The sequence below is a fragment of the Balaenoptera acutorostrata genome, chromosome 2 (assembly GCF_949987535.1).
Source record: "Balaenoptera acutorostrata chromosome 2, mBalAcu1.1, whole genome shotgun sequence".
NCBI classification, from domain to species: domain Eukaryota; kingdom Metazoa; phylum Chordata; class Mammalia; order Artiodactyla; family Balaenopteridae; genus Balaenoptera; species Balaenoptera acutorostrata.
The window spans coordinates 115,131,443-115,156,779 of record NC_080065.1 but is presented as its reverse complement, the minus strand read 5'-3'; the positions used below and the strand labels follow the sequence as shown (position 1 = coordinate 115,156,779).

At 39.0% G+C, this 25,337-nt stretch overlaps 1 protein-coding gene across 1 annotated transcript in view; it reads right to left on the bottom strand.

The window, feature by feature from the left end:
* The window catches only part of SLC27A6 (solute carrier family 27 member 6), a 57,502-nt gene extending 32,934 nt beyond the window's left edge, over positions 1–24,568 (bottom strand). Inside the window, exons 1-4 of the mRNA XM_007188510.2 lie at positions 23,335–24,568; positions 13,096–13,299; positions 4,936–5,094; positions 3,512–3,636 (exon numbers count right to left, since the gene is read on the bottom strand). Of these exons, the coding sequence (XP_007188572.2) occupies positions 3,512–3,636; positions 4,936–5,094; positions 13,096–13,299; positions 23,335–23,860 (1,014 nt within the window). The 5' untranslated portion in view covers positions 23,861–24,568. The remainder of the gene's footprint in view (positions 1–3,511; positions 3,637–4,935; positions 5,095–13,095; positions 13,300–23,334) is intronic.
* Between the last annotated feature and the right edge of the window lie 769 nt (positions 24,569–25,337).

Below are 25,337 nucleotides of genomic sequence, written 5' to 3'. Positions count from 1 at the left end.
CGACTCAAACCTACAACATGACTTGCATGAATGAGTGAGTGACATGATCCTATTCCTAGCTAAATCCCTAGGTATGGCAGAGTCATTTAAATAAGATAAACTGTGCAGCAAGAGTCCCCCAGAGCATCACTGATGTCTAGAGTTCCACCACATTCCTCACCTCTCAATATTAAATGCAGCATTAATATTAAGAAACTATAGAGCTATACCCAATCATAAAATGTATGATGGTCTTCAGTAATGTAGAAAATATGGAAGACTGGAAAGTGGGGAAAGAGCTGCCTTCCTAGTCTCAGGGGAAGAGGATAATTACCCCAACACTCCATGCCTAAGAGGAGCCAGTACCTCAGCTTTTTTTTTAAGGACAGTGTTGCTGCCAGCAGTTTGAGGCACATCCAGTGTTTATGCGGAAGGAAATTTTGTAACCGGAGTTTTTCAAAAAGAGAAAAAAGATGGGGTTGGGTGGGGGGTGGTAAGTGCTTCCAGCCAGGGAAAACCAACCCTAGGATGTTTTTACACAACTATATACAAACACTCAACTCAGACTGTGGCTTCGCCTGCAGGTAAATGTCCTTTGGAATATATTACTTACCTGAGATTGACAACAACTCTGGATATACTTAGGGAATATGTGGTTTTGCTTTCTTTTAAAGATTTATATTAAATATCTATGGGGCTTCAAACCACGACTCATGAGACATGCAATTTAATTCCTTTGAGGGTGTTGACCATGTCACTTGTTCACTCTGTGGCCCTACTTGAACCCACTGCTATGTTGGCTGCATAGCAGACACGGCCACTTCCTTTCAGGGGAAGTTCACTGAAAGGAATGAACACTGCACAGCAAGAAAGCAAGAGCTCCTTGAAGGGATAAGATGTCATAACAAAATGACTTTCTCCTTTTCCCAGTCTTTAATGCCAAGAACTGTTTGTACTCTTTCTGTGAGAAATCAACAAAGAGGATTAGGTAATACAACGCATCTCTGCTCAAAAACATCATTCAGTTTTCCTTTGGCAAATCTATATTTATTTCCCTCTCTCCTCCTCAACTTGTCTTCAGGTAAGTGGTTAGAGATTATTACACAAACACTAGTCTTTCCTCAAAGAACTTTAATTAAGACTTAGAATACTTAATAACTAAAAGCAACCAGGAGTTCTGCTTTCAGTTCTCAGTTCTCTCAAATTCTCTGCAGCTCCAGTATTTCCCCCAAATCACTGCATTACAAATTCAGAGAGGTGAAAAGACTATTTCATTTCATTTAAAAAAGTCAAAGGAAAACACCTTGAAAAAAGACTTGTAGCAAATATGACAAACTGTTAATTCCTTTATTATATGAAACTAGAGCTCAAATGAATAAGATAAAACATTATGTGCCAAAGCGATAAATGAGTAAAAGACTCAGAAGAGGTATTTTAAAAGCGAAATACAGCTAGAAAAGTATCCCACCTTGCCAGTAATCTTAACAAAGAAACTAAAAATATGTTTGTTTCTAGTCTATAAAATTATAAATAAAATTAGAAATCTTTTCCTCATTTTTTTAAAAAAACAGGACGTTCTTTGTTCAAACAGAATATCACTACGAAGCCCAAGCAAGTTGGGTTTCATCTACCATATTTGACAGGGTGGGCCATGGAAACTGGCCTATTCTCCCTGTTCTCCATCCTACAGGGACTTTTGAGGAAGCTTAAAAAGCATAACGTGTTTTAGGTGTTACCCACGTAAGTAAAATGTAAGTGTTATTGACTGACAACAACAACAACAAAAACAACTAGTGTCTAGTTTTCCATGAAGGACACTGGAAGACCACTATTTTTAATACCACTCAGTATCGATAAGAGACTGTGCAGTGGGCATACTCCCACATTGTCGATGAGATTCTAAATCACATCCACCACTCTGAACAGCAGTCTGGAAATATGCCATAAAAAAATCACCAAAATACCCATGCCCTTTGACTACCTTCACTTCTGAGGCCCTACACTGACTATATTCCATGAAGATACGAAGTACAGCATCGTTTAAGGTGGTAAAACTTTAGAAAAAAATTAATGCATGAATCCAACTATTCAATAAAAACTTACAGAGCAAATGATCTTGCAAAAGTTAATGTTGCTAATAAAAGATGAGAGGAAATAAGAATGGCTGGGGGCACGGTCTAGAAAAGCCATGAAGAAGTTCATTAGGTAGTGCTTACTATGTTCTATACTGAAGGAGGCTTTCATTTTACTGGAGGGCATTAATTCCTTAAATTACATAGTCCAGATATCATATCATCAAAGAATACAATGAAAACTATAAGAGAAAATTTGTAGCTTGTGGCATTATAATTACTCTACTGGGAATCCTCAGGTAAGACCACAACTCTGATATTGGCAAAATCTCCTGGAGGAAAATAAAGGTGAAAAAGCTAAAACGCTTTTCTGGGACTCCTTGTCTTAGCTATGGATGTGGGGAATCTTTAGCTATTTGAAGTACTCCTGACCAAAAAAAGAGGAAGGATGGCTTCTCCCACAAGGAGGCAGGTCAGGAGTTAGATGGAAGGTCTCTCCATGGCAAACTCCCAAGCTTAAATTTACAGGCATTTTGTAAATAAGATTATTCAGCTTCAGATTCTTCTCTGTGTTATCTCTCCTGTGTAATTCCATATCTTTAATAAAGTCTTATTTAAATGCCTCCAGCCTCGTCTCAGTTGTGCTGTGGGTAAAGGAAGGCAACCTCTGTCACCATCCTTCAAGGGGGCTGGTTTTGATTTGATTACAGGCAGAGTCCCTTCCTTGTAGCCTCAAGAATGCTTAGACAATCAAACAGTGAAAAAATAAGCATCTCAAAATACAAATGAGACCAGGAAAAGGACAACAACTTCTGAGGGCAAAAAAGCAAACGAACTAATAAAGACAAGCTTTAGGCTAATGTAACTGTCTCTGCTGGTCTATTTTCAGAAGGGGGCAATTTATCATAATTTCATGGAAATGATTGCTTGAGGTGGTGGGGAGACAAGTGCAAATCAAAGCAAAGTTTCTTTTTAAGTTTACAGCAAAACCAAGCAAAAAGATATTCTAATGTAATCGCTTATTCAAAAGAAAACAAACAGAAAAACAAGTATAATCATTGTTATTAGTTGTTGTGTGTTATTTAAAGACCAGCATTTTAAACGATGATCTAATTCAACCCTTGGAATAACTGCTTTCTGTAGACAGAAAATAATTTCATAATCAGATGCATGCTATGTTTACAGAAATTTTAATCCGTCTAAACATGAAGGGGACTGGATTACGAGTCTGTCTTCTCCTGCCTCAATATAAAACACATTAGTACATTCCTGATATCCTCCTTTTATTTTCTCTGACTTGTTTTATACTCATTTTATCTTGGGGTTTTGCATACATCTTCGTAAGTCAGTTAAACTATGCTCTGGAAGAAAATGGAGTATAAGCAAACAAAAATTATTTTCTCTCAATTATTTTCTTTTTCTTTCTGAAATTACTTTTTCTCTCTAATGATTACTCTTACCTTAGGTTGTTTGCAAAGGTAGCGACAAATTTCTCCAATGTACTGAAACACAGTCACATTATACTTTCTGCAGTCGTTCCAAAATTGGCTTGCTGAAAATTTCTTCTTTAACACACAAGTAGCACCTACAAGAAAAGGTATAAAAAGGCAAAAGGGAAAAAAAATTCAAGGGCAGAATTAACATAAAACACAAATGATGTTGCTCTGTCTAGAACACTTTTGCTCACTTTCAAGGCTTTTATAATCCATCAGTGGCCATTTATACCAAGCTCATTTGAAAACATTAATCTTACAGTCCAATAAGTCTTTTAAAAATATTCATGTTGTAATTCTATATTTTGACTGTAGATATACTTTTTGCAATACATGGGATGAAAGAAGCAGCCAAAATAAGTAGGAGAATTACAAGTATTAGAGCATGAATATAGATAAGGTAATCCTTCTTCACAGAAACCAAGAATATTCACTTACTTTCGCCATTGAATATATACATAGTATTCATTTCTAAAAACTTTTAAGCAGTCTCAATATAGTTTGAGATTGAGAGTTAGTAAGGTAGAGTTAGTATGAAAGCACCAACAAAAAGGTTCATTAATGACTGCTAATTTTAACAACCTAATTTTAATAACAATGTAAGTCATATGAGTATGTTCCAAGGAAAATGCTAATGTCTTGACCCTCATCTTTATTTATTGTGGGCATTGATCATATTTTAAATATACTATTCTATCAGATTACTTTATAGTATTTTAGACATATATAAATAATGGTGCATTATCTCTGTATATTATTTCTGGGCTAACTAGTAACAGAAACATAATCTCAGCACGGTTATGAATGGAATCTACTGAGTCACCAGCTCTACCAACTGACTTCTTGGGTATCTGGGATACACTGTTTGCAACGATAGCCGCAACAATTTCTCCTACAGCCTTACCTTTGCAATGTGAATTTGCCACCCTTCCCTTCAAGAAGTGGGGTCTCTTTCCCCACTCCTCAAATCTTGAATTTAAACTGGCTTGTGACTTGCTTTGATCAACAAAATACAGGTGAAATGATCCGCGTTACTTCCGACGAGGCTAAGACTTAAGAGCTACACAGCTTCTGAGTTCACCCTCTGGGAAGGCTCCTACCACCATTTAAGGACAGGGGCGGCGACCACTCAAGGGTCAGCGACCACATGGAGAGGGAAGCCCTGTCAACAGCCAGATCCAACCACAAGGCCAAATTACTGCTCCTTCCACTTCAGGCATACACTGAAGTATGTGATGAAACTGTGTCCTTTTAATAAATATGTTTTTATAATTGTATAACATGCACACGATCACTCTGAATTCTACTGATAAGAGTTCTGAACTTTAATGAAGGCAAGTTCCAATTATTAGGCATTTTGAGAACTTATGAAACAGAAAATAAAAGCTTACCTAACTCAATACATCCACCAATTCCCAGGAGAGATCCTGAACTATGATACAGAGGAAGGGTTATATAAATGATGTCATCGGAAGTACAACCAAAAGCCCATAATCCAGCAGAACCCTTCATAGCCTGCAGCTGACAAATCACAGCTGCTTTTGGGAGACCTAGAAGAAAAGAAAAAAATAAATAAATAATAGAATAGATACTATGCTGGTATCAACTACAACGGCAGTTGAGACAAAAATACATCAAAATAGTCTATATCCTTGGTAAAAGGGGCCATGCAAATGTCAGCTACCACTGTCATTAATCTCTAGAATCTTAGATCTACATAGAGTTTGAGATCTTGTAAGGTTCAAAGAGCTGTATCTGCTATAAAGATGCCAAAAATATATCATTCCTTCTCTGGTTCAACATATTTACCAAATAAAGCCCAAGTTGTCATGGGTTTTTGGTGACAGCAGCACATGTAGCTATGAACTCCAGTTTACAGTGACTTCCAGACACTCACCAGGGTTAACCTCAAGTCCGCCTTGCTGCTGCACCTGCTTTGACATTTTCTGACAGGCTTTGTGCTCCATTTCCATTAACTGGAAGATCTCATACACAAAATTGGCATGATCTTGCTTACCATCCTAACCAAAATTCATTTATTATTCAAAATAATTCATGTTTTCAAAAGAAGCTTCTGTGGCTTTTCCTGATAGGTTGGCATCTCACACCCTAAAAGAGTTTATTGTCATCCACATACACAGGGAACCCCTCCAAAATTTCTTGTCAAAGCCATGTATAAAGATTTTGAGTGAGACTAGCATCCTTGATTCTTGATAATGCAATGCCTTTCTTTTCTTCACTGAGAGAATCAAATATTTATGCATTTTCTGCTTCCGAGAAGGTCCCACCTACTGTTCTTCAGTCACCATATTCCCTACTTTCCATATTGTTCCTGATCTCATGGCAACCCAGCCTTAAAAATAACTTTTCAGTTGGAGGTATGTCGAAAAAAGAAGGATGCTTTATCTAGTTATTTTCCACCTGTGTGCTTATGTCACTCCTGTAAAGCACTTTAGTGAGCGAATTAGTCATGTTTTCGTTCCTAATTTGGTTAGCTTTAAGTGAATCTTGATCTCATTAATTTATTATTAAACCATTCAAGGTACTCAGACTTTTTGATAAAGGAGACAACAGATAGGAGCTTATCCAACAAATGAAAGTGATCAAAGGTTCATGGAGTTTAAAGTTTTAAAGAAGGAAAGAAGAACCAACAGAATAAATGAAGCTTGTTAAAACTGCAATTTAGAGTCCCTTCTTGGAAGAGTTAGAAAGCACATTAACATATTAAAGCTTTCGACAAGCCCAACAGTACAGAAATGTTACTATTTTTTCAATGATGTTTCTCAAGCTCATGTGGTGATAAAGCCCCTTTTCAACTTTTATTTCCCTTCTTTGTAGGCATGAAGGGACATGCTGTGCCACATGCTTGGAGAAATGCTACCTTAGATGGTCTCCTGAGTCCTTTGTTCTTCTAACCTTCTATGAATCCCTAGCACTGAAACTCTCCACATGTCCGCAGATGTGAGGAGGCCACTGGGATAAGGTCCAGGCATAAAGGTGGGAGTGAGGCTGTGTCCAGTGAATTGGGGATTAGCAGGAAGAAGGAGGAACAGATGATATCAAGAGAAAACCAATTCAGGGGCAGGCATGAAAAAATCTGGGGAATTCAGGGATAATTTTGGAAAAAGGAAAGAATCCATAAGATTAAGGAGAAGGAGAGACAAAAGTAAATAGAGACTTAGATGGTGATAGCAACTGGCCCCAGGCGCAGCGTGGAAGGCTGTTCTGTCTTTTTCCTCCTCCCTCTACTTACCGGAGTGCCTGAAGGCAAGGGGGCTCTGTCCAGGCTTAAATAGCCTTTCCTAGAGATCTTCAGGCACCTAACCAATTTCAGTGAGCAACAACAGAACTAGAAGTTGGCAGACTGAACACACACATAGGCCAAAAGAATGGAACTGGAGGTGACAGCAACACAATTTTAGAAAGGCAGATGGGGACTTCCCTGGTGGTCCAGTGGGTAAGACTCTGCACTCCCAATGCAGAGGGCCCAGGTTCATCGGGGAACTAGATCCCATATGCGTACCGCAACTAAGAATTCACATGCCACCACTAAGACCCGGTGCAGGGAGGGAGGGAGGGAAGGAAGGAAGGAAGAAAAAAAAAAGAAAGGCAGATGGACAACTGGTGACTGACACAGCAGACCCAAGAAGATGAAACCTAAGCTGAAGCCTTGAAGAAAGTTGGTTTGCTCCCACAGAACCCCAGCGAGGCTCAGAAACTTGATGACCAGGTACCCCCCAGAGCGGAATATCAATATGGAACTATAAAGAGGGAGCTAAATGGGAGTTCTGTTTAAGAAGCAATTCCATCAGAGTCATAGATAAGGGAATCACCCCTTGTTCATCAAGATCTCACAGAATCTCCCAGGTCAAAGACACGTGAATGGTATAAAAACTGACCTCAATCCTTTCCTTACTCAGAGACATTCTAAGTCTGTTCCTGGGTCCATGGATATAATATTTTGGTGAGCTTGGGCAAACAGGACTTCATAGTAGTAAAATGATTAGGAAAGATTCAATATAATCCAAAATGCTCCCTTATAACCTGCCTGAAAGGGCCTATGAGCAAACTCTACTGCCATCATTTAACTTTTCCAAGTCTCATTTCTTTACATCACTTCGTAACTTGCACCAACACCTTCATCGTTATCAACATTATAAGATTTTTATGTGAGAATCAGTGATTTTTATGGTAATAGGTGACATACTAATATAAATTTTCATGTTCATTACAATTATCATCACTTAATTCAGCTCTGGGTTTTGAGTTGCAAAACATCAGCTTATATTAGAGAGAGAGAACAAGAGAGATGCTTTTAATAAAAAATGTCAATTAAGTCTCTAACAAGGCTCAACGTGAGACAGGCTGGGAGCTGGCGCCTGGGATCCTTTATTGGAGTTGCTTCACCTTGAGCAACAGAATACAAAGAAACTATAAGGGACTAAAAATAACTGCATGCATGCACAGTTGAGGCAATTATAAACAATAAAATACAAAAAGGCCACAAATCAACTGCCATTTCTGAGGTGCCCAGAGCAAAAGCAGGGTCCTGCACATGATCCCTGCACACAGTACCACCAAGGGGATGGGCAGACCACCTGAGCCACCCTCCAGCCCAATCCACCAATCCACCCCTACCCTCACCCTATTTAAGGAACCAGTCCCTCCTCAGGGAGTGAGTAAGGGCACCTGTTACTTGTTTTCACTTCCTCATGCTGCAGCATGAGTCCCAATAAAGCCTAGCATGAATTCCTCATCTGAGAACTTAATCAATTTCTATTGAGTAGAACTTAATCAATTTCTATTGATTAAAGAGTCCAAGGGCCCTAGTCAGTAAAAACTGTGATTTTGTTACATTCTTTGATAGCTTTGTATTTATAAAGCATGACATCTACTATATGCCTAATTCTGTATGTTGCTCTGCTTTGATCTCTACAAGACCCCATGTTGCTCAGAACTTTAAGCTAACAAGAGATGATTTTTGTATAACTTTCCCTGTATAAGATCATTCACAATCCAAATTTGGAAGAATGTCAGTAAATGCTTTTGAAATTTTAAAATGCAAAACATAAAATAAAATAAAATTACAGCCCCAGATTGCCTCCTCCACACTGGTGTAAGATCTGATATGTATTCTCTGGGAAAAGATGAGCCTCTGGAAACACCAGGAAGAAGAGAGGTTGAACAAGTAGGGAGAATAAGAGAAGTCTGCATCCTTCTCCAGCTCCCTTTTTACACTTGACTAGTTTTCCCTTCAAGATTCTTATCTGAGGAATCTAAAGCGCCCAGAAGTAAAAACTGACAGTCACAAATCTCCCAACAAAATGTCCTGAACAATGAAACTAACCAGCCCACAATCCCACTCAATCACACAGAGCTTCTAGTTAGGATTTGGTTTGTTTTTGTGTGTGTGTGTTTTGGTGGCTGCATTTTAAATATGCACAGCCAAAGGTCACCAGATACTTGAGGAAATCCTCTAGGGTAAAGAACAGAGACCAACATAAAACAAAAGATAAAAGGATGTCAGAGAAAAATAGAGACAAGGTAGAGAGGAGAAATTTTCAAAAAATATTAATATTCTGAGAGGTATGAGACAATGAAGTATCAATAATACAAAAATAACATGCTACAAAATGAGAAACATTAAGAGAACACAAGGGCTAAAAGATAAATCCCTCAAAAAGTAAATCAAGGGGTCCCATCAGTGAAAAACAGATTTTGTTTTTGGCTGACTGCTAAAAGCCAAATTTTAGAAAGTAATCTATTGTCAAAAGGTTTACACCTTCCCATCTTGATTTTAAAGGCTGTCAAACAATCCACATCAGATGCCATAAACGTGAACTGCAAGAGGAAATGGTATAATCTCAGTGAATGGGAATTGGATTCAAAAGGGTTTGCTTTTGCTTTTTAGAGCATTCCTAGAATGCTCTAAAATGTCAAGGCAGTTGCTTGTGTTTAACTGTGAACAAATAAAAATTTATTGTTTTGCACTTAAAAAAGTAAATCAAAAGGTAAGAGAAGGAAAATAGGATATAAAAGATTAGAAAATTAATAACTCAGTGCAAGGAGGCCAATCTTTAAAAAGTTAGAGTTCCAAAGATAAAAGAACGAACAAGCAAACAAATATAATAGAAGGAGGGAATGGGCAGAAAGAATAGAAATAAAGAAGGAAAAAGAAGAATATGTAGACACCTTTAAAAAAAAATTTTCAAGTACCTAGACTTGCAAGACATGAGTTTCTAGATTTAAAAGGCTTACAAATTTACCAGCAAAATAGATAAGACTGGTTCCAGTACAAATAATCATGATATCACAGACTACTGAAGGCTAATAAAAGATTCTAAAAATCCCAAAAAAGAAAGAAAGAAAAACAATACCAGGTTGCAAGTAAAGGATTAGAAATCAGAAAGAAAAAGACTTCTCAGTATGTGTACTGGAAGACAGAAGATAAAAAAGCAATGCCTTCAAACCCCTGCATCAATATCATTTCTAATCTAGAATTCTATACAAACAAGTGTAAGGGTAGAAAAAGACACTTTCAGGCATATAAGGACTTAAAACGTACCTACTAAATACTCTTTATCAAGCAGCTAATGAAAGCAGTGCAGTGATAAAATGAAAAGCAAACTAAGGAAATGAATTTAGAATCTAAGAATCAGGGGATCAGAAAAAAGAAAAGAGTTGAAGGGAATTCTCAGGGCGATGGTGAGGAATGAACCCAGGACAGTAAGAGAGCAACATGTCAAGACTGGAATCGTAGGGAGGAAAGCTCTGGGAAAGATGCAGCCAAGAACATGGGCTTGACAAAATACAGACTAGCTTTTCAATATCTAAAGGTGAGTTACTTTTTGACAAAGGGATGGGTACGAACCATTTATAGGTGTATAGAAAACTAAGCAAGCAAACAAACAAAAACAAATGATTAATTCAAGGTTGGGGAGAGTTTTACATGAAAGGAAATAAATATAATTTTGTTATACTATAGAGCTCAGCAAGAAATAGTATTTACTAAGTTAATTGATACTGATACCAATCAAATAAAAATTTATGATGGGGGCTTCCCTGGTGGCGCGGTGGTTGAGAACCTGCCTGCCAATGCAGGGGACACGGGTTCGAGCCCTGGTCTGGGAAGATCCCACGTGCCGCGGAGCAACTGGGCCCGTGGGCCACAATTGCTGAGCCTGCGCGTCTGGAGCCTGTGCTCCGCAACAAGAGAGGCCGCGATAATGAGGGGCCCGCGCACCGCGATGAAGAGTGGCCCCCACTTGCCGCAGCTAGAGAGGGCCCTCGCACGGAAACGGGGACCCAACACAGCCATAAATAAATTAATTAATTAATTTAAAAAAAAAAAATTATGATGAAACAATATTAGGGTGATGTTGGGGAGAGAAAGTATCTGCACCAGAGAGAAAGAAATGAGTGGAGGGACAGAGTGGTAAAGAAAGAAGATAAAATCCTCATTTCCATTGTGGAAAAGCAGTACATACTTTTTAGTAGGTACCTATTAAGTATCCAGTAAAATACTATTAATAAATCTATTTAGATAAATGGAGGTGATTACAGAAAGAAAGATCTAAAAATACTGAATGTAATTGGTTTCGGGATGGAGAAATAGAGGGGTAAGCAGGGTACTTTTCTCTAAAATTTTTAAAACTATTAGAATTTTTCATCTCTGTGCTGTATAACTTTAATACAAATAAATATCAAACAGAAAAAATTAATAGCACTTTTGCTTTCAGCCTGTTGTGCAAATGTACCAAACACTCTGGTTTTAAGAGATCTTCAAGAAAAAAAGATGTTAATAGTCTGCTCCACACTATTCTCTTTTGGGGTGGGGAGGGGGGTTGGAGGGAGGGGGGAGTGGTAAAGTTTGTTTTGAAGACCAGAGTCACTTTCTATTTTTACAAGAAAACACCATAAAGACAAATTGGTCAAGTACCTTCCCTTGGAAGTTTTCGAAGCATATAATTTCCAGAATTTTATTGTCTCTTTCAAAGTCAGTCTGAATTTATGCTGGCGACTTGATACATATTAGCATTTCCTAGTTCACTTATCAAAGCTGTTGCAAACAAAGTTAAAAAGAAAACCATAGTCTACTCTCCAGTATAGAGGAGATCATTGTTAGCCTCCAAATAGGAAAAAGAAAAAGAAAAAAGTAAGAAAACTTTACCAATGCAATAGTAGTTTTGCCTACAATACTACCTGTGCAAGAGAAATTAGTACCAATATTTTTAATATGCCTCTAATTCAAACTCCCAGTCATCTTCAAACTAATTACAAAAGCTTACTTAGACTACCAAAAATATCATTAAATTTTTCTTAAGAATCAATTAAGTTTAACATTTCTTTTGAATTCTCAAGTAGTTTCATATTCTTTGTGTGTGTGTGTTGTTGTTTACATAAAAAAAGGAAAGTTTAGTTACTTGATTCTATTTTGTATCCTTCCTCAAACCTGCAATGCCTTCAAGATTTCCTGCTTCTCACATGTTCCAATCAACTTATGGAAAACGAGGAGAGCCAGCTACAGGTGCTTCAATTGCAGCCATACTTGGATTGTGCTTAGGATTTAACATTTTATACAAGAATGTAGAAAATTGTTTTAAAGTAGACTAATGGATTTTTTAATCCAGCAGGATAATTACAAACTATTTAAACTAATCTTTTCATTTTATACATTAGGCATCTAAGGGAAGCTAGTAAAGATCCTGCCGAAGAAGCTGGCCAAATTCCACACTCTGAGCAACTGGGTTGGCTCAAGTCTTCACACATTCCTGTGCCATCTGTACTACCAAACTTGAAGAAAATCTTTCCACACGAGACAATGGCCAAGTGAACATGGTGACTTGTCAAGGTAAAGTTAAAGCAATTACCTTTTTCATCCAAGTTTGGGAGTTCAAAGATCTAAGAACCCCAGGCCTTCTTGGATGCATGCTTTCTGAGATGTCTGGTGACTATGAAACCGAGCCCCCCTAAAACCAAGTTCTCTTACCAACTTTATGATTAATCTCTCTATATCCAAAGCTTTGTTTCCTTTCTTGTCCCCTCTGACCTCAATTCTGGGCTAACTGAACAATAATCAACCAGAGTCAGATGACTAAAATTGCTCTTGCGGATAACATAGTTAATGTACTCAAGTAGCTATTATAGATATCATTAACATGTAAACTCAGGTTGTTTCTCCAGGGCGAGATGAACTCACAGACCCTCAAGCCATGGACCACCTGGGTCAGAGAGTTGTAAACCAGAGACAGCCTGACTCCCCGAAACTGTCACAGAAATGTCACAAGCTGATGATTAACCCTAGCTTCTTTGTTCTTCCGCTTTAAGAAACTCCTAACTCAAAGACCAAGTTGGAGTGGATCTGAGGCTGGGCGCCCTGCAATAAATCCTTACTGGGCTGCAGACTCCCACTGTCAGAGTGTGGCTTTCTGTGTCAAGGGCACATGAGTTCTTTGCTCAGTTACAACTACACGTGGCAGAGATCTGCCTGAAACTGCTGCTTTGCAAATATGCTGCATTCTTCTTAAGTTTCAAGAACAAATGGATCTTACCTGTTGTTCCAGAAGTGAAAATATAAAGATAAGGAGCCTTGAGGTTTGAGGCAACATGGTGGCTGTGTGGCACCTGGCTGTCAGATGCTGTGCTCAGTTTTTCTTTGAGTGAAATTATGCCTTCCGGAACAGACTCTTTCATTGCCCAAACACTGATATCTCCTGGGAGGCTCGGAAGGATCTCCTCTATAGTTCCAAGCAAATCTGAAAGCCAAAGGATTAGGAATAAGTAAATAAGACATAAATCTCAAAGCACTCACCTTGTGTGTTCTTTTGCATGTTGGAACAGGGATGATACGTAAATACAATGCTTACTTCCTTTTCACGTTGGATAAGTAACATCCCAGCCATTTTATGAGTATGTTTCAACATGACCAAAGGAAAGGAAAATCTAGTTATTACCTGATGTAATCAATGCAAATAGCCCAATTCAAATTGAACTTTGGAGATTCCATTATCCAGATTGTGTTTTTTCCCCCAATTTTTAAATAAAACTCTATTTTCGTACTTTGCTTTAAATCTAAATTCCGGACACTGCACTAAATATTCTCCTTGAAATACGACTCAGTAGCTCATTATTCCAAAAAGCCATCTGTCTGTCACTGTTTAGTTCTACTATAATGTAATGATCCAGGAGAAACACCTGACTGGATTCACAAGATTCACAAGATTATGGCTTAGAGACCATTTCAGAGTGAAAAGTTAAATGAGGAGATTCAGAAATGCTCTTTTCTCTGGATTAGAATAATTAAAGGTAAAAGGTCTTTGAAAGCAAAAGGAGAAAAAGAACGCCTTCCAGAAAAGGCAGTAGGATCCACGGTGCACAGCAGGCTATGACAATGGCAGGTGAGAGCGGGCTGGTGAAAGCAGAGCCTGTGTCAGCAGCAGTGGGATCCAAGGCCTGGCTAGAACCAACGTCAAGCAAAAAAGAAGGCAGAGGAGTAGAAAAGCCAGAAACACGGGTGTCTTCAGGCCTGAAGAGCTTAGGGGTCCTCACAAGATCAAGGGTCTGGGTTGAAATTCAGACTGGAGAAAGGAAAAGGGATACTTCTCTCAGGAAGCATCTACCGTACACGTTAACAAACGAGCAACTGTGGAAGGGAGACTGTTGAGTCACTCTGGGGGATTGAATCAGACCTTCTTAATTTGATCTTTAATGTAGGAGAAACTGTCGTCTGTCCAGGAGGAGGGTAGTGGTAGAGAAGGAGGGAGATGGAAGGTGGGTGCAGGTCCTGGAGAAGGAAATATTCAGCGTGAAGGTATCTAGCACTCTACGGGGTACAAAAGCAGCAGAGCATCGGCATTCCTTGGATGAGGTGGAAGCGAGCGAGGCCTCATTTTTTTCCAGAGTAGAGAGACAAACAGCTATTTATATTCTTTAAATTCTTTTAAAATGTAACACTCCTTTCCTTTAACATGGATCTTAAACAGTGAAGATCCACTTTCATGTTCTACATGGGTGCTCCAGTTTTATTTTCGCATTATAATATCTCATACTTTTCTAAGATAAAAGCGATTTCTGAGTGCTATATTATTTATCTTAAAATCTACATTAACATCCACGGGGATATTAAGCGGTGGCCTTTTAGAGTTAATGTAAGGAAAGCCAAAGATTACCAGCAACCACCAGAAGCTAGGAAGAGGCGAGGAAAGATTCTTTCTTAGATCCTTCAGTGGGAGCATGGCCCTGCAGACACTTTGATTTTGTACTTTTAGCCCCCAAATCTGTGAGGGGATGAATTTCTGTCATTTTAAGCTACCCAGTTTGTGTTATTTTATTACACCAGCCCTAGGAAACTAATTCAACCAAGGTCACAAGTTGGCAGACAGAACTGTCAGTCTAACCTAACTCTAAAACCTATATATTACCTCATTAAAGAAATCAATGATAAAAAATATTATTAAATGTAAAATATACCCTGGTCAGAATGATAAGGTCCATGTAAATATAAACCTGTCCATCTAAATAATTACATTTTTAAATAATTTTTAAACAAAAAATAAAAAATAATCACCAGATATATTCTATTTTGAAGCTGAATTCAGGGTGCTGCATTAAACATCTTCCCGGAAGTGTAAATCACTGTCTCGTTATTTCAAAAAGCCATCTGTCAGCCCTGACTTAGTTCTACTATAATGCAAAACATTTGAAAAAAACTCATGATTTACCGCCTCAAAATCCATAACCCAAATTGTTCACAAAGAAGCAGCAAGAGAAATACATCAAATAGGACTAGGAAATTCACAATAAAACCCGCAAGAAAACTGCAAAAACACAAAAAAATGACAAGGAGTTGAAATATCAGGGTTGGGGAGGCAAACTGGGGCTTGAAATTTTTTGAGTTAATTTTTATTTCTTTAACAAATCCAAATAAAATGACCTGTAAGATTCCAGAGAAAAATCTATTTGTACTGAGCATACACAGCATGCTGCTGTATACAGATTGCTTTGGTGAGAAGAAGTGAAAAATCACAAGGAATGCCAGGGGAAGGACAAGTCATAAATAAATGAAAAACCAGGACAAGCGAATGATCTGCACTTGGTATCTTCTTTTAATTTTTAGCACTAGATTTTGTTTAAATGATTCTCCCGGGCATTCTGAACGTATAAGGATAAGTCTCTGACTTGACCCATTTCATTACCTTAATTTCAAATTTCTCACCTGGAATTGTAAATTCACAGCACAAACTTTATGTGTTCTTAATAATATGTGTGTCTAAATTGGCAAAATAACTACAAAGAAAGTTACAGTATGATTAACTGTGGCCCCAAATCTTTGTTAGAATTGTAGAGTCTAAAAAAATCCGAGTACTTACAAAGAGTGATGACTTTTACAAGAAAAAGGAAGTGAGTGGATTTCCTAGGAATCAGAGGAGATACAATTTAATCTCCTTCATACATTAAAATGAAACTGACTTAGCTGAGACATTTAGAATTATCAAAGAGAATTTTATCTAACCAAATGATTTCTTCAATAGTGGTAGGAAGTGTGGATGAGGATAGTGAAAATTGAAATAAAAATTTGAAAAGTCTTGTAGGGGATAAAGAATCATTATTTACTTATCACTGTCAATCTTTCTTAATCAAATGGAAAGTTTTAGTGTCATTTTACAAGTAAATTTTAAATATTAAGTCCCACCAAAAAATAGCATGTGTTTAAATACTTCACAGTAACTTGTTTGTGTTTCATTAAGATTTACTCTTTAGGGAAGTGTCCTACCATTGAAACCCATAGAACTGTAAGCACCTCAAAATGATGCCTGTCCTACTTCATTCTTTCACTGACTGTGCCTGGCACACACACCGTAGGTGCTGGATATGGAATGGAGCTCTGTCCATGGGATCCACTGTAGGTGCAGGTCTTACCAGTAAATTACCATAAGAAAATGAGACAGACGACAATTCTACGAGATTTAACAAAGTCTGCACTACAGGAGATGACTGAATCTCTCTTTTCAAAGCAATAGATTCTTCCAGGAAATACACACTGTTCCTCGCATATACAAGGCACTGTGTTAGGAGGGGTTGCAAGCATAAAAAGAGGTAAATTATGATCTCTGCTTACAATCCTTTAGTACTGTTTGTACAAATTAATTTCTTGTTTCTACATCATTATTATGCCTCTTATTCACATTTCTAAGACTCTGAAATCAATGAGTAAAAATGCAATATATTCCTCTAATATGCCATTAGTGTGAATTATGCTATTCATTCTGCATTAAAAACTTTTTTTTTAAATTGAGGTATAGTTGATTTACAATGTTGTGTTAGTTTCTGGTGTACAGAGAAGCGATTCAGTTATACATACCTATATATTCTTTTTCATTATAGGTTATTATAAGACACTGAATGTAGTTTCCTGTGCTATACAGTAGGACCTTGTTGTTTAGCTATTTTATATATAGTAGTGTGTATCTGCTAATCCGAAACTCCTAATACATCCCTCCCCCCTTTCCCCTTTGGTAACCATAAGTTTGTTTTCTATGTCTGTGAGTCTGTTTCTGTTTTGTAAATAAGTCCATATGTATCATTTTTTAGATTCCAAATATAAGTAATATCATATGATGTTTGTGTTTCTCTGACTTACAAAAATTATTTTTAAATTATCTTATTCTACATAAAACAAACTAATAGGTATTTCAAAGGTATTGCTTGTAGCTCTTAAAACACTGGCAAACATTTAACTTTAAACTTTTATGTGTTAATACAACTAATATGAAATTCAGCTGCACAGGGTTAACTTGAGCTTTCCATAATGTAAAGCAATATTCACACAGAAACCAAAGTGAAGTTGTAGGTCTCATCACATGCTCATAACTACCATCCTACTGCTTAACAGCAGCTCAACAGGTTTCTCAAAGAACACATGGGGTAGGCTATGGTGTCTAAGAAAACTGATGCTTAAGTAAGCAATGTCCTAAAGCAACGTATATCAGGATGCAGATAACAAAACTTCTTATCAGGCCAGAAACTAATTTCATCATCAATAATGTGCCAGCTATTTTTACAAATATTATTTTATTGATAATCATAACTCTAGGAAGTACACAGGAGCATAAGCCTTTCATCAACATATTCTTCCCTGAAGCACCTTTATTAACTGCCCTGAATACGAGCACACAAGTTTGTAAATGGGTTTATGGGTTTTCACTTTCAGCTGTCCCCACATCTTTTGGGGAGTAGACAGTGTATTTATTATTGGCAAAATTGTGCAAGAAAATAAAAAGTAGAATACTTCATTTGACATTATTTCCAACACATCTCCTATTGCCAGTAAATAATTATTACTCAGATGTGTGTTTCTCCCATTCAGCCTTGCCACTTCTCTGAGGAGGCACAATCCCTCTTTAAATTGTTTTTGCTTCTGTCAGTATTCAAGCACCATTCCCTTACAGTAAACACATGTTCCACATATACTGTACATAAGAATCCCAGGGTTGGTATCCTCGTAATCAGTGAAGAAAATAACACATGCTTAGAACACTACCTTTTCCAACTAGTAAACCAGGAAGCCACTTAAACTTCCAATCAAAAGCAGTTATTTTCTTTTGGAATGGAGGTATAATCCTTGACAGAGCTGAGTCTAAAATGGGAAAAAAAATGCAAAACAGCCATTCATTCTACTACACATAAAAATTAAAATAGATATGTGAGGCTATCATAGTACGTGGATAAAATACTACAGGTTCACATGAGCCATGTCTTATCTATCTGAATATGTATTACTTTCTATAGAACTTTCTACAGAATTTAAAGGGTCTTATTTTTCCTCTACCTCTTCCTTTTGGTCTTTGAAAAGAAGATGCCTTTATGGTTGAAAGTCGTTTGGAGAATTACAATGGCTTGATTGTTAACTGGAATATTTGCCCTGCACAGTCTGAATGCAACAGATCATAAAAACGAACAGGGCAATGCTGCATGCATTACTGTAAGTCTAGAGAGCGGACATAGGATTGTTCTTCTTGTGAATATAAACACAAAACCCAAGAATGTGGAGACACAAAATACTACTGAACATAAAGTAAAAACGTTCTGGATAATATCAATATATACTTTTTAGTTATCCGCTTATAATTATAATGATTTAATATGTGATATATTGAGAAAGGAGAGAGTGCAAAATACACACATGCAAGTAAATGTGAAATTCTGTGGATGTTTAGTCTAAACACTAAAGACTACAAAGTCTAAAATGCTTTGACTTTTGGGGAGTCATGATTCTAACATTTAGCAACATTGATATAAAATAACACAACCAGAAATTCCATTGATATATCTACTGCCAAAATCAGCTACCAAAAGAAGAGCAGAGCGACAATTCATGGGCAAAAATAGGCAAGCAAGTAAACAGTTAGTGAATGCCCATATGTACCTTACAGTTTTTTATTAGGTCATTCAATCACCTATTCATTCATCCAGGCAATAAATATTTATTGAGCATCTCCTTTACACTAAGTTCTGAGAATTTAGCAGCAAACAAAACAAACTTCCTTCTCTAAGAGCTTACATCTGAGTTCTTGGCCATTCCTCAGAGCTACACAAATATCTATACGTGAATTGGCAAACAGATCTTTACCATTCCATTGAGTCACTGGGATAGCCAGCATACAGTGACTGAGGCAAGAGGATTGGTGGGAAAAGTGCTGAAACAAAGTAGACGAATGGATGGAAGAGATGACAGAGAGAGAAGGAAAAGGAGCAGGGCAGAGGGAGGGGTGGAAAGTGAAGGGAAGAGGAAAGGAAAAGATGGAGATGAGGGAAGGAGCAGGAGCAGAAATGAGGACAAAGACCCAAAACCTGTGTACCCAACAGGTTTTGTGATTTAGCATCAGAAAATCCAGGCTCCAGTTCCCACACTGCCTCTCCTAGAAGTAGGAGCTTGACAAGATTACTTGCCCGCTCCCAACCATGCTTCCCTCATCTTTAAAACCAGGCTATGGCTGTGGTGAGCATGACATAAGATAATGTGTCTAAAAACAGCTTGTTATTTACACAGTACTTTAAAAATGGAAGATTATTATTATCATTATTCTTATTATTGCTAAATATGTCAAAGGATATAATTACAAAAACTTTTAAAAGCTACATACAAACATCTCAACATTTTTCTGTTTGTTCCAAGTAAAGAGAAGAGGATATCTAGGTGGATGATTATCTTGGCAGCAGGCACTATTTGCAATATCAGAGTTGAAATATTGGGGGGAAAGAAGTAGGTTTAATACAAGACTATTTAATAATTTTCAGTAAGTGATGAAATTTTCCAAGGAAAGTTGGAATGCCACCTGACACATCTTCTAAACGAAACTATACAGATATAAGCTTTTTTGCGACTATTTTTGAATCTTCAGAATGAGAACTAGGAATAATAGTTTTATAAACATTTAAATTTTTTCTAGTTATCTGTGCATGAAAAACCTGATGCCTTAATATTGGCAACTTTAATTTTACTATTTTTATATGACTGGAATGCATTTTTTTTCATGGTTATATCAAAAGGGGATTAACAGTCCCAGAAACCACTGGGCTATAGTGTATAATACAGCAGAGTCTTACATCAGATACCGGGTTTTGAGTCTGCTCTGTACCCACTAAGCTGTGTCACCCTAGACACCCTAGATGAATTTCTTTCCCTTTCAGTTTCCATATATATATAGCTCTGTACCTGCCTCTCAGAATCACTGGGAGTACCTTTTACACAGTCAGCCTTGAGTAAATGGCAACATTCATATTTCTGTTAATGACAATTAGAGCAAGAATAACATTTATTTCCCTGGTGGCTTAGTTGATACAGCAGAACTATCAGACACCTGCCATGATTAAAACGTCACCTATCACCATGGACCACCATGGACAATAACTGGCCTGCCTATAAAACCTGTTTGACACTGTTTTTATATAATTTATGAAAAATAACATTTTGCTAAAACATAGCAAAGTGAAACGTTAAACGTTATCTATCCCAAACAGATAGTCCGACTTACTAGTCTTTCTTACAGCTAACACCAAATTAGAATGTAGCAGCAAAATCCAAATGAGATCCCTTAGTAAAAGCCTCCCATGACTCTATAATGATAACAGCAATTATGTTAATTCACCAAGGATTTACTTTGTACATACTAGGCACTCAGTTAGTCACTTTACAAAAGCTGTCATTTAATCCTCAGAATTACACTGTGAAGGAGATGGTATTATCACCATTTTACAGCTGAGTAAAGTGAGACTCAGAGCAGCTGATAATCTTATCTTCAATCACACAGCTAAGAAGTGGCAGATCATAAGTGAAACCTGGGACTGTCTGGCTTATCTTGATCTAAACCACTTGACTGGTCTTTCCACCAGGATACACTCTCCCTGGGGATATAATGATTTCATAGTACATCTCCATTAGAAACATCCAATGAGAATTTAAGACCTCTGAAATGGAAAGTTCTAAAAGCTATATGTATAAATTGTTCATGGATTAGACTCAAGATACCAAGAATACAGTTTTCAGGGTAAGAGCTTCAAATACAAAAAAGTGACCGTGATATAAGCCATGCTGTCTTACAACACAAAACAAAACTAGTAATTAATAAAAATAGAACTGTCCTATCTTTGAAAAACATAAGCAATTTATGTATTTTGGAGGTATGCTGAAAAGAACTGTTACTAGGACTAAGGTTGATTTCTCCAGGTACCTACTTACTGAGCAAAGCAATTAAATGTTTTTGGCTTAAAATTCCAACAAAACCTGACTGGTAGTGGTAAAAACAAAAACAAGGAAACTATGCAATTAGTTATTGGGAAGCAAAGCAAAAACTGGCACAAGTAAAACTGCAAAATTAATTGGTCCTAATTAGGCAAGAACTTGGTCAAGAGCAAAGTTTGAAAACTCTGTTTTGAGAGGTAACCAGCCCTATGTACTTCAAGAGGAGTCCCTCAGGAGACAGGATATGGGATGTTTCTCAGGATGGCTTCAACATCACGGCCATAGAAATCTTTTCAGAGATATCATGGCCCTTCTAGTTTGCTCTTCTAAAGGGACTTCACAGCTTTACTAATTTTTTGCACAATTTAAGGTTTAGATTTGCTCCAGAAACTGCAATCTAAATTAGAATGAGCAACTAAAATGTCAGAATATATCCAGAGATGAACTGTGATAGTTTTCCCTGCTGCATTCATATTATCACTGCCCCTGCACTAGAGGTAAATATTGTTTCACCATGTTGTCAAAATTCTGTGTGACTCCTTTATCCTACATATTGCTACAGTTCAGAGAAATTTTATCATACTAGTTAACTTCTTTCCAAGGTGAAGAGGAGCTGATTTTCAATCTTGGAGGATATTACTGTTGAATGGAAAAAAAAAATGAACCAAAATACACAATAGAGGCCTTCTGGCTTCTCCACTCCTATAACGTAAGATAAAATCAGTGCTTAAGAGTAGTAAGGGATAGATTGGGAGTTTGGGATTGACATGTACACACTGCTATATTTAAAATAAAATGCCTTTCTGTGAAAAAATATCATAAAATAAAAAGAGTAAACATTTTTGCTATTTTATCAGGTCACAAACTGAGCTGTAAGGACAACTGTTAACAAGCAAAAGCGAAAGCCTTGAATAACGAACCTTTCTACTATATACTGCCTAATTCATTTTCGTGTGATGTGCAATTATTATATAATAAAGGTTACATGGAAAGTACTGTACTTTAGACATCACTGGTGTATAAATGTAGATTTTTCCCCCCATAATTCTCTGTGAATCTAAAAATTCTGTATGAGGTGTCAGTATATATCTATTAACCTAAAATACTTAAATATTTTCACTAAGGTCCTTGCCACCATCTTCCTCATCCTCCACCTTCCTACCCCCATGCAAGAAGCATAAGCATAAACCACTTAGATTATACCAAAGCATCAGATTTCATACTGCACTTCCACTGTGTTATGCAACCCATCTTACTAGGTTCTTCATTAGTTAGGCACTCAACCAAAGACTTTTCTTTGTAGTTCACTGTCAGTATATGTATGCAAAGCCTAAATCGAAGGGGAGGGGGAAGAAGGTTAGCACTTACTGAAATAAAGAAAATGATGCACAGGTTTGGATGGGAGAAGGGAGAGAAAGAGGCTGAGAGTCTAGCAAGAGCCCGCCACTGGCTGGGAGGTGGGAGCCCAACCTTGCCAGGTAAATCCTAGCTCGCAGGCAGTGCAGCATAAGAGCAGACATGAAGACTGGCATTCATGCACTTGGCGATTAAACATGTTTCTTCTGCAAAGGCAGTCAACCCTGATAATGTTACTATTCGAGGCAGTAGGTATTCCACAATGAAATCAGGATCCCTTTCCTCCTCGTCAAATAATCTTGTCAGATCTGACAAAGTTTAGAACTTACCAAGCTCTGTATCTCTGCGTTCTTGCACTCACTGAAGGTATCAAGAAAGGTAAAAGGCGCGGCCCTCCTCCCTCCCCCTCCCCCCCGACCCCCCTTCGCTAAAATAATAAGAAGCAGAGATTTCAGAAGTCTTCAAAAGCTGTCCTAATAATTAGTAATTTACAACAGAGTACGTGATTGAAGTGGGAGAGGGGGAATTAAACCACTAGCCATAGAATTATAAAACTATTTTGTACCCTCAACATGCACACTTCATCACACACCCAGAATATTAGTTGTGAATTGGTTCTAACAAAAAAATGAGGGGGCAGGGGTAGGAGGCAGGGTTGCCATTCTGCACAAGCGGACCACACCCCATACTCTACCTGCACCCACCACGAGGGCCCTGGGCTCACAGCTGCGGATGCAATGCAGGAGGGAGACGGAGCGAATGTTGGAGTTGAGGAAGGCCACCACGCAGCCCAGCTTGGCCAGGCCGAACCACACGTGAATGAAATCGGGCTCATTGCTCATCAGCAGAGCCACGGTATCACCCCTTTTCAGCGTGGAGTGGTTCAGGAAGACATGGGCCACTCTACTACTCCTCTTGTCCACATCCTGATAGGTGTAGATGTCTCCCTCATAGATGATGAAAGGTTTCTGAGGCTGCTTCTTGGCATGCATCAGGAATTTATCCAGGACAGTGACGAGCTCCCCTTTCAGTCTGTACATCTCCATCCGAAATCCACAGCGTACCACCTTCAGCAGGTACCAGAAGTCGTCCCAGAAGTAAGGGTACAGGAGTTTCTGCATGAAGCTCAGGAAGACCATTCCAGCCCCTAGTCCTGTTAGCCATGACAGGAGCATGGGGGCCACAGGGCCAGAAGGCAGCTCTGATCCCGGCCCTGCCATTGTCCTCTTCTCGGAGACAACTGGTCCGCGATGTGCAAGGCTAGCACCTGCAGCTCGTCCCAACCTTTCCGGGAAGAAGAAGGGAATCTTGCGAAACAGAATCAGAAGTTTGCACAGAAGTCGCCGCAAGGAGTGCCGGGGATCAGGCGTGGGACACCTGGTGGATGAGCAGACAGCCCATGAGATAAGCTCAGGGCCTCGGGATCTACGAATCGAGCACAGCCCCCTCGCCTCCGAACCCCGACGGCAGCCCGCGCCCTGCGGCTTTCTCAGGCGCCTGCCAGTCCTCCCCGGGCTGGTTGGGTCAGTCCCCGGTGCCTTCTAAGCCCCTGAGCAAACCCCACCACAGTCAGGGGCAGATGCCCTCCTCGTCGAGGTAGTCTTTCCGGTGCCCGCAACTTGGAGGCTGAATTCGAGCTGAGAGAAGCTGGGGTGGCGACTGCTTAGAAACGCACCGGCTTCCCGCCTTGGTCCACCAGAAATCGCGCAGGGTGACGGGGCCACGCCTCCGTCCCGGGTGTCCCAGGTCTCGTGGGATCCGGGCCCCCCAGCGCCGCCCCGCGCCGCAGCCGCAGCCCAGCGCCCGGGAGGTCCCCTCGGGCACGTCGGGTCCCCGCGGGGCTCCCAGGTGACCGCCGCGCCCGCTGGAAGAGGTGCCTTCTACGCCGGCCGCGGCTCTCCTCCGAGGGTTCTTGAGCTGATGCAGCTCTCCTCCGAGCCACGGCGGAGCTGTTGCCCGCCTCCCGCCCGCCTCCAGGCTCCCAGCCAACCCCTGCTCAGACCGCGGCCGCTGGAGCGGCTCTGGCCCCCACGCCGGCTCCTCCCTCGGTGCACGTCACGTTCAGCCCCCGGGCGAGTGTGCTGCGGCCGGAGTCCCAGGAGGGAAAGCCGCATGGCGTGGGGTCGAGGGGAACCAGGCTGCGGGAACCGGGTCGGGGAGTTCATTCATTCAATAAATAGTCAATACAGGAAACTAAACTAGAGGCTAGAGAGGCGAGGGGAAGAATTAAAGAACAAACCCCAAAACTGCCGTAGGGGGCAGGGGGGAGGCAGGGAACAGGCAGACAGGCAACAACAAAAAAGATATTTATGAATTGGACAGATCAAGGAATATTTGAACTCTTTGTTCATGAAACATCACAAAGTTGGTTTGCCGTTCTACAAAAAGTATTTGTGAAAACTTATATTAGTAGGTTGGTATTGACATTTATACTAGAATTCTATCCTTAGAGTGCCTTGATAGTGCTTTTTATAAAATTTTCCAGTACTGATTGATGTGGGAGCTTAAGTCCATACCCACATCCATATTTTTTTAAAAAACATAAAATAATTTTTTTCCATTGAGATAATTTAAAGAATGAACAGAACTTCAAAACTAAGGATTCCAAAAGGGGGGGAGGGCAAAGAGGAGCCAAAACAGGTAATTGCAAATAACAATAAATTTTATACAATGGTGAAATTTTACTGAAGATAAACT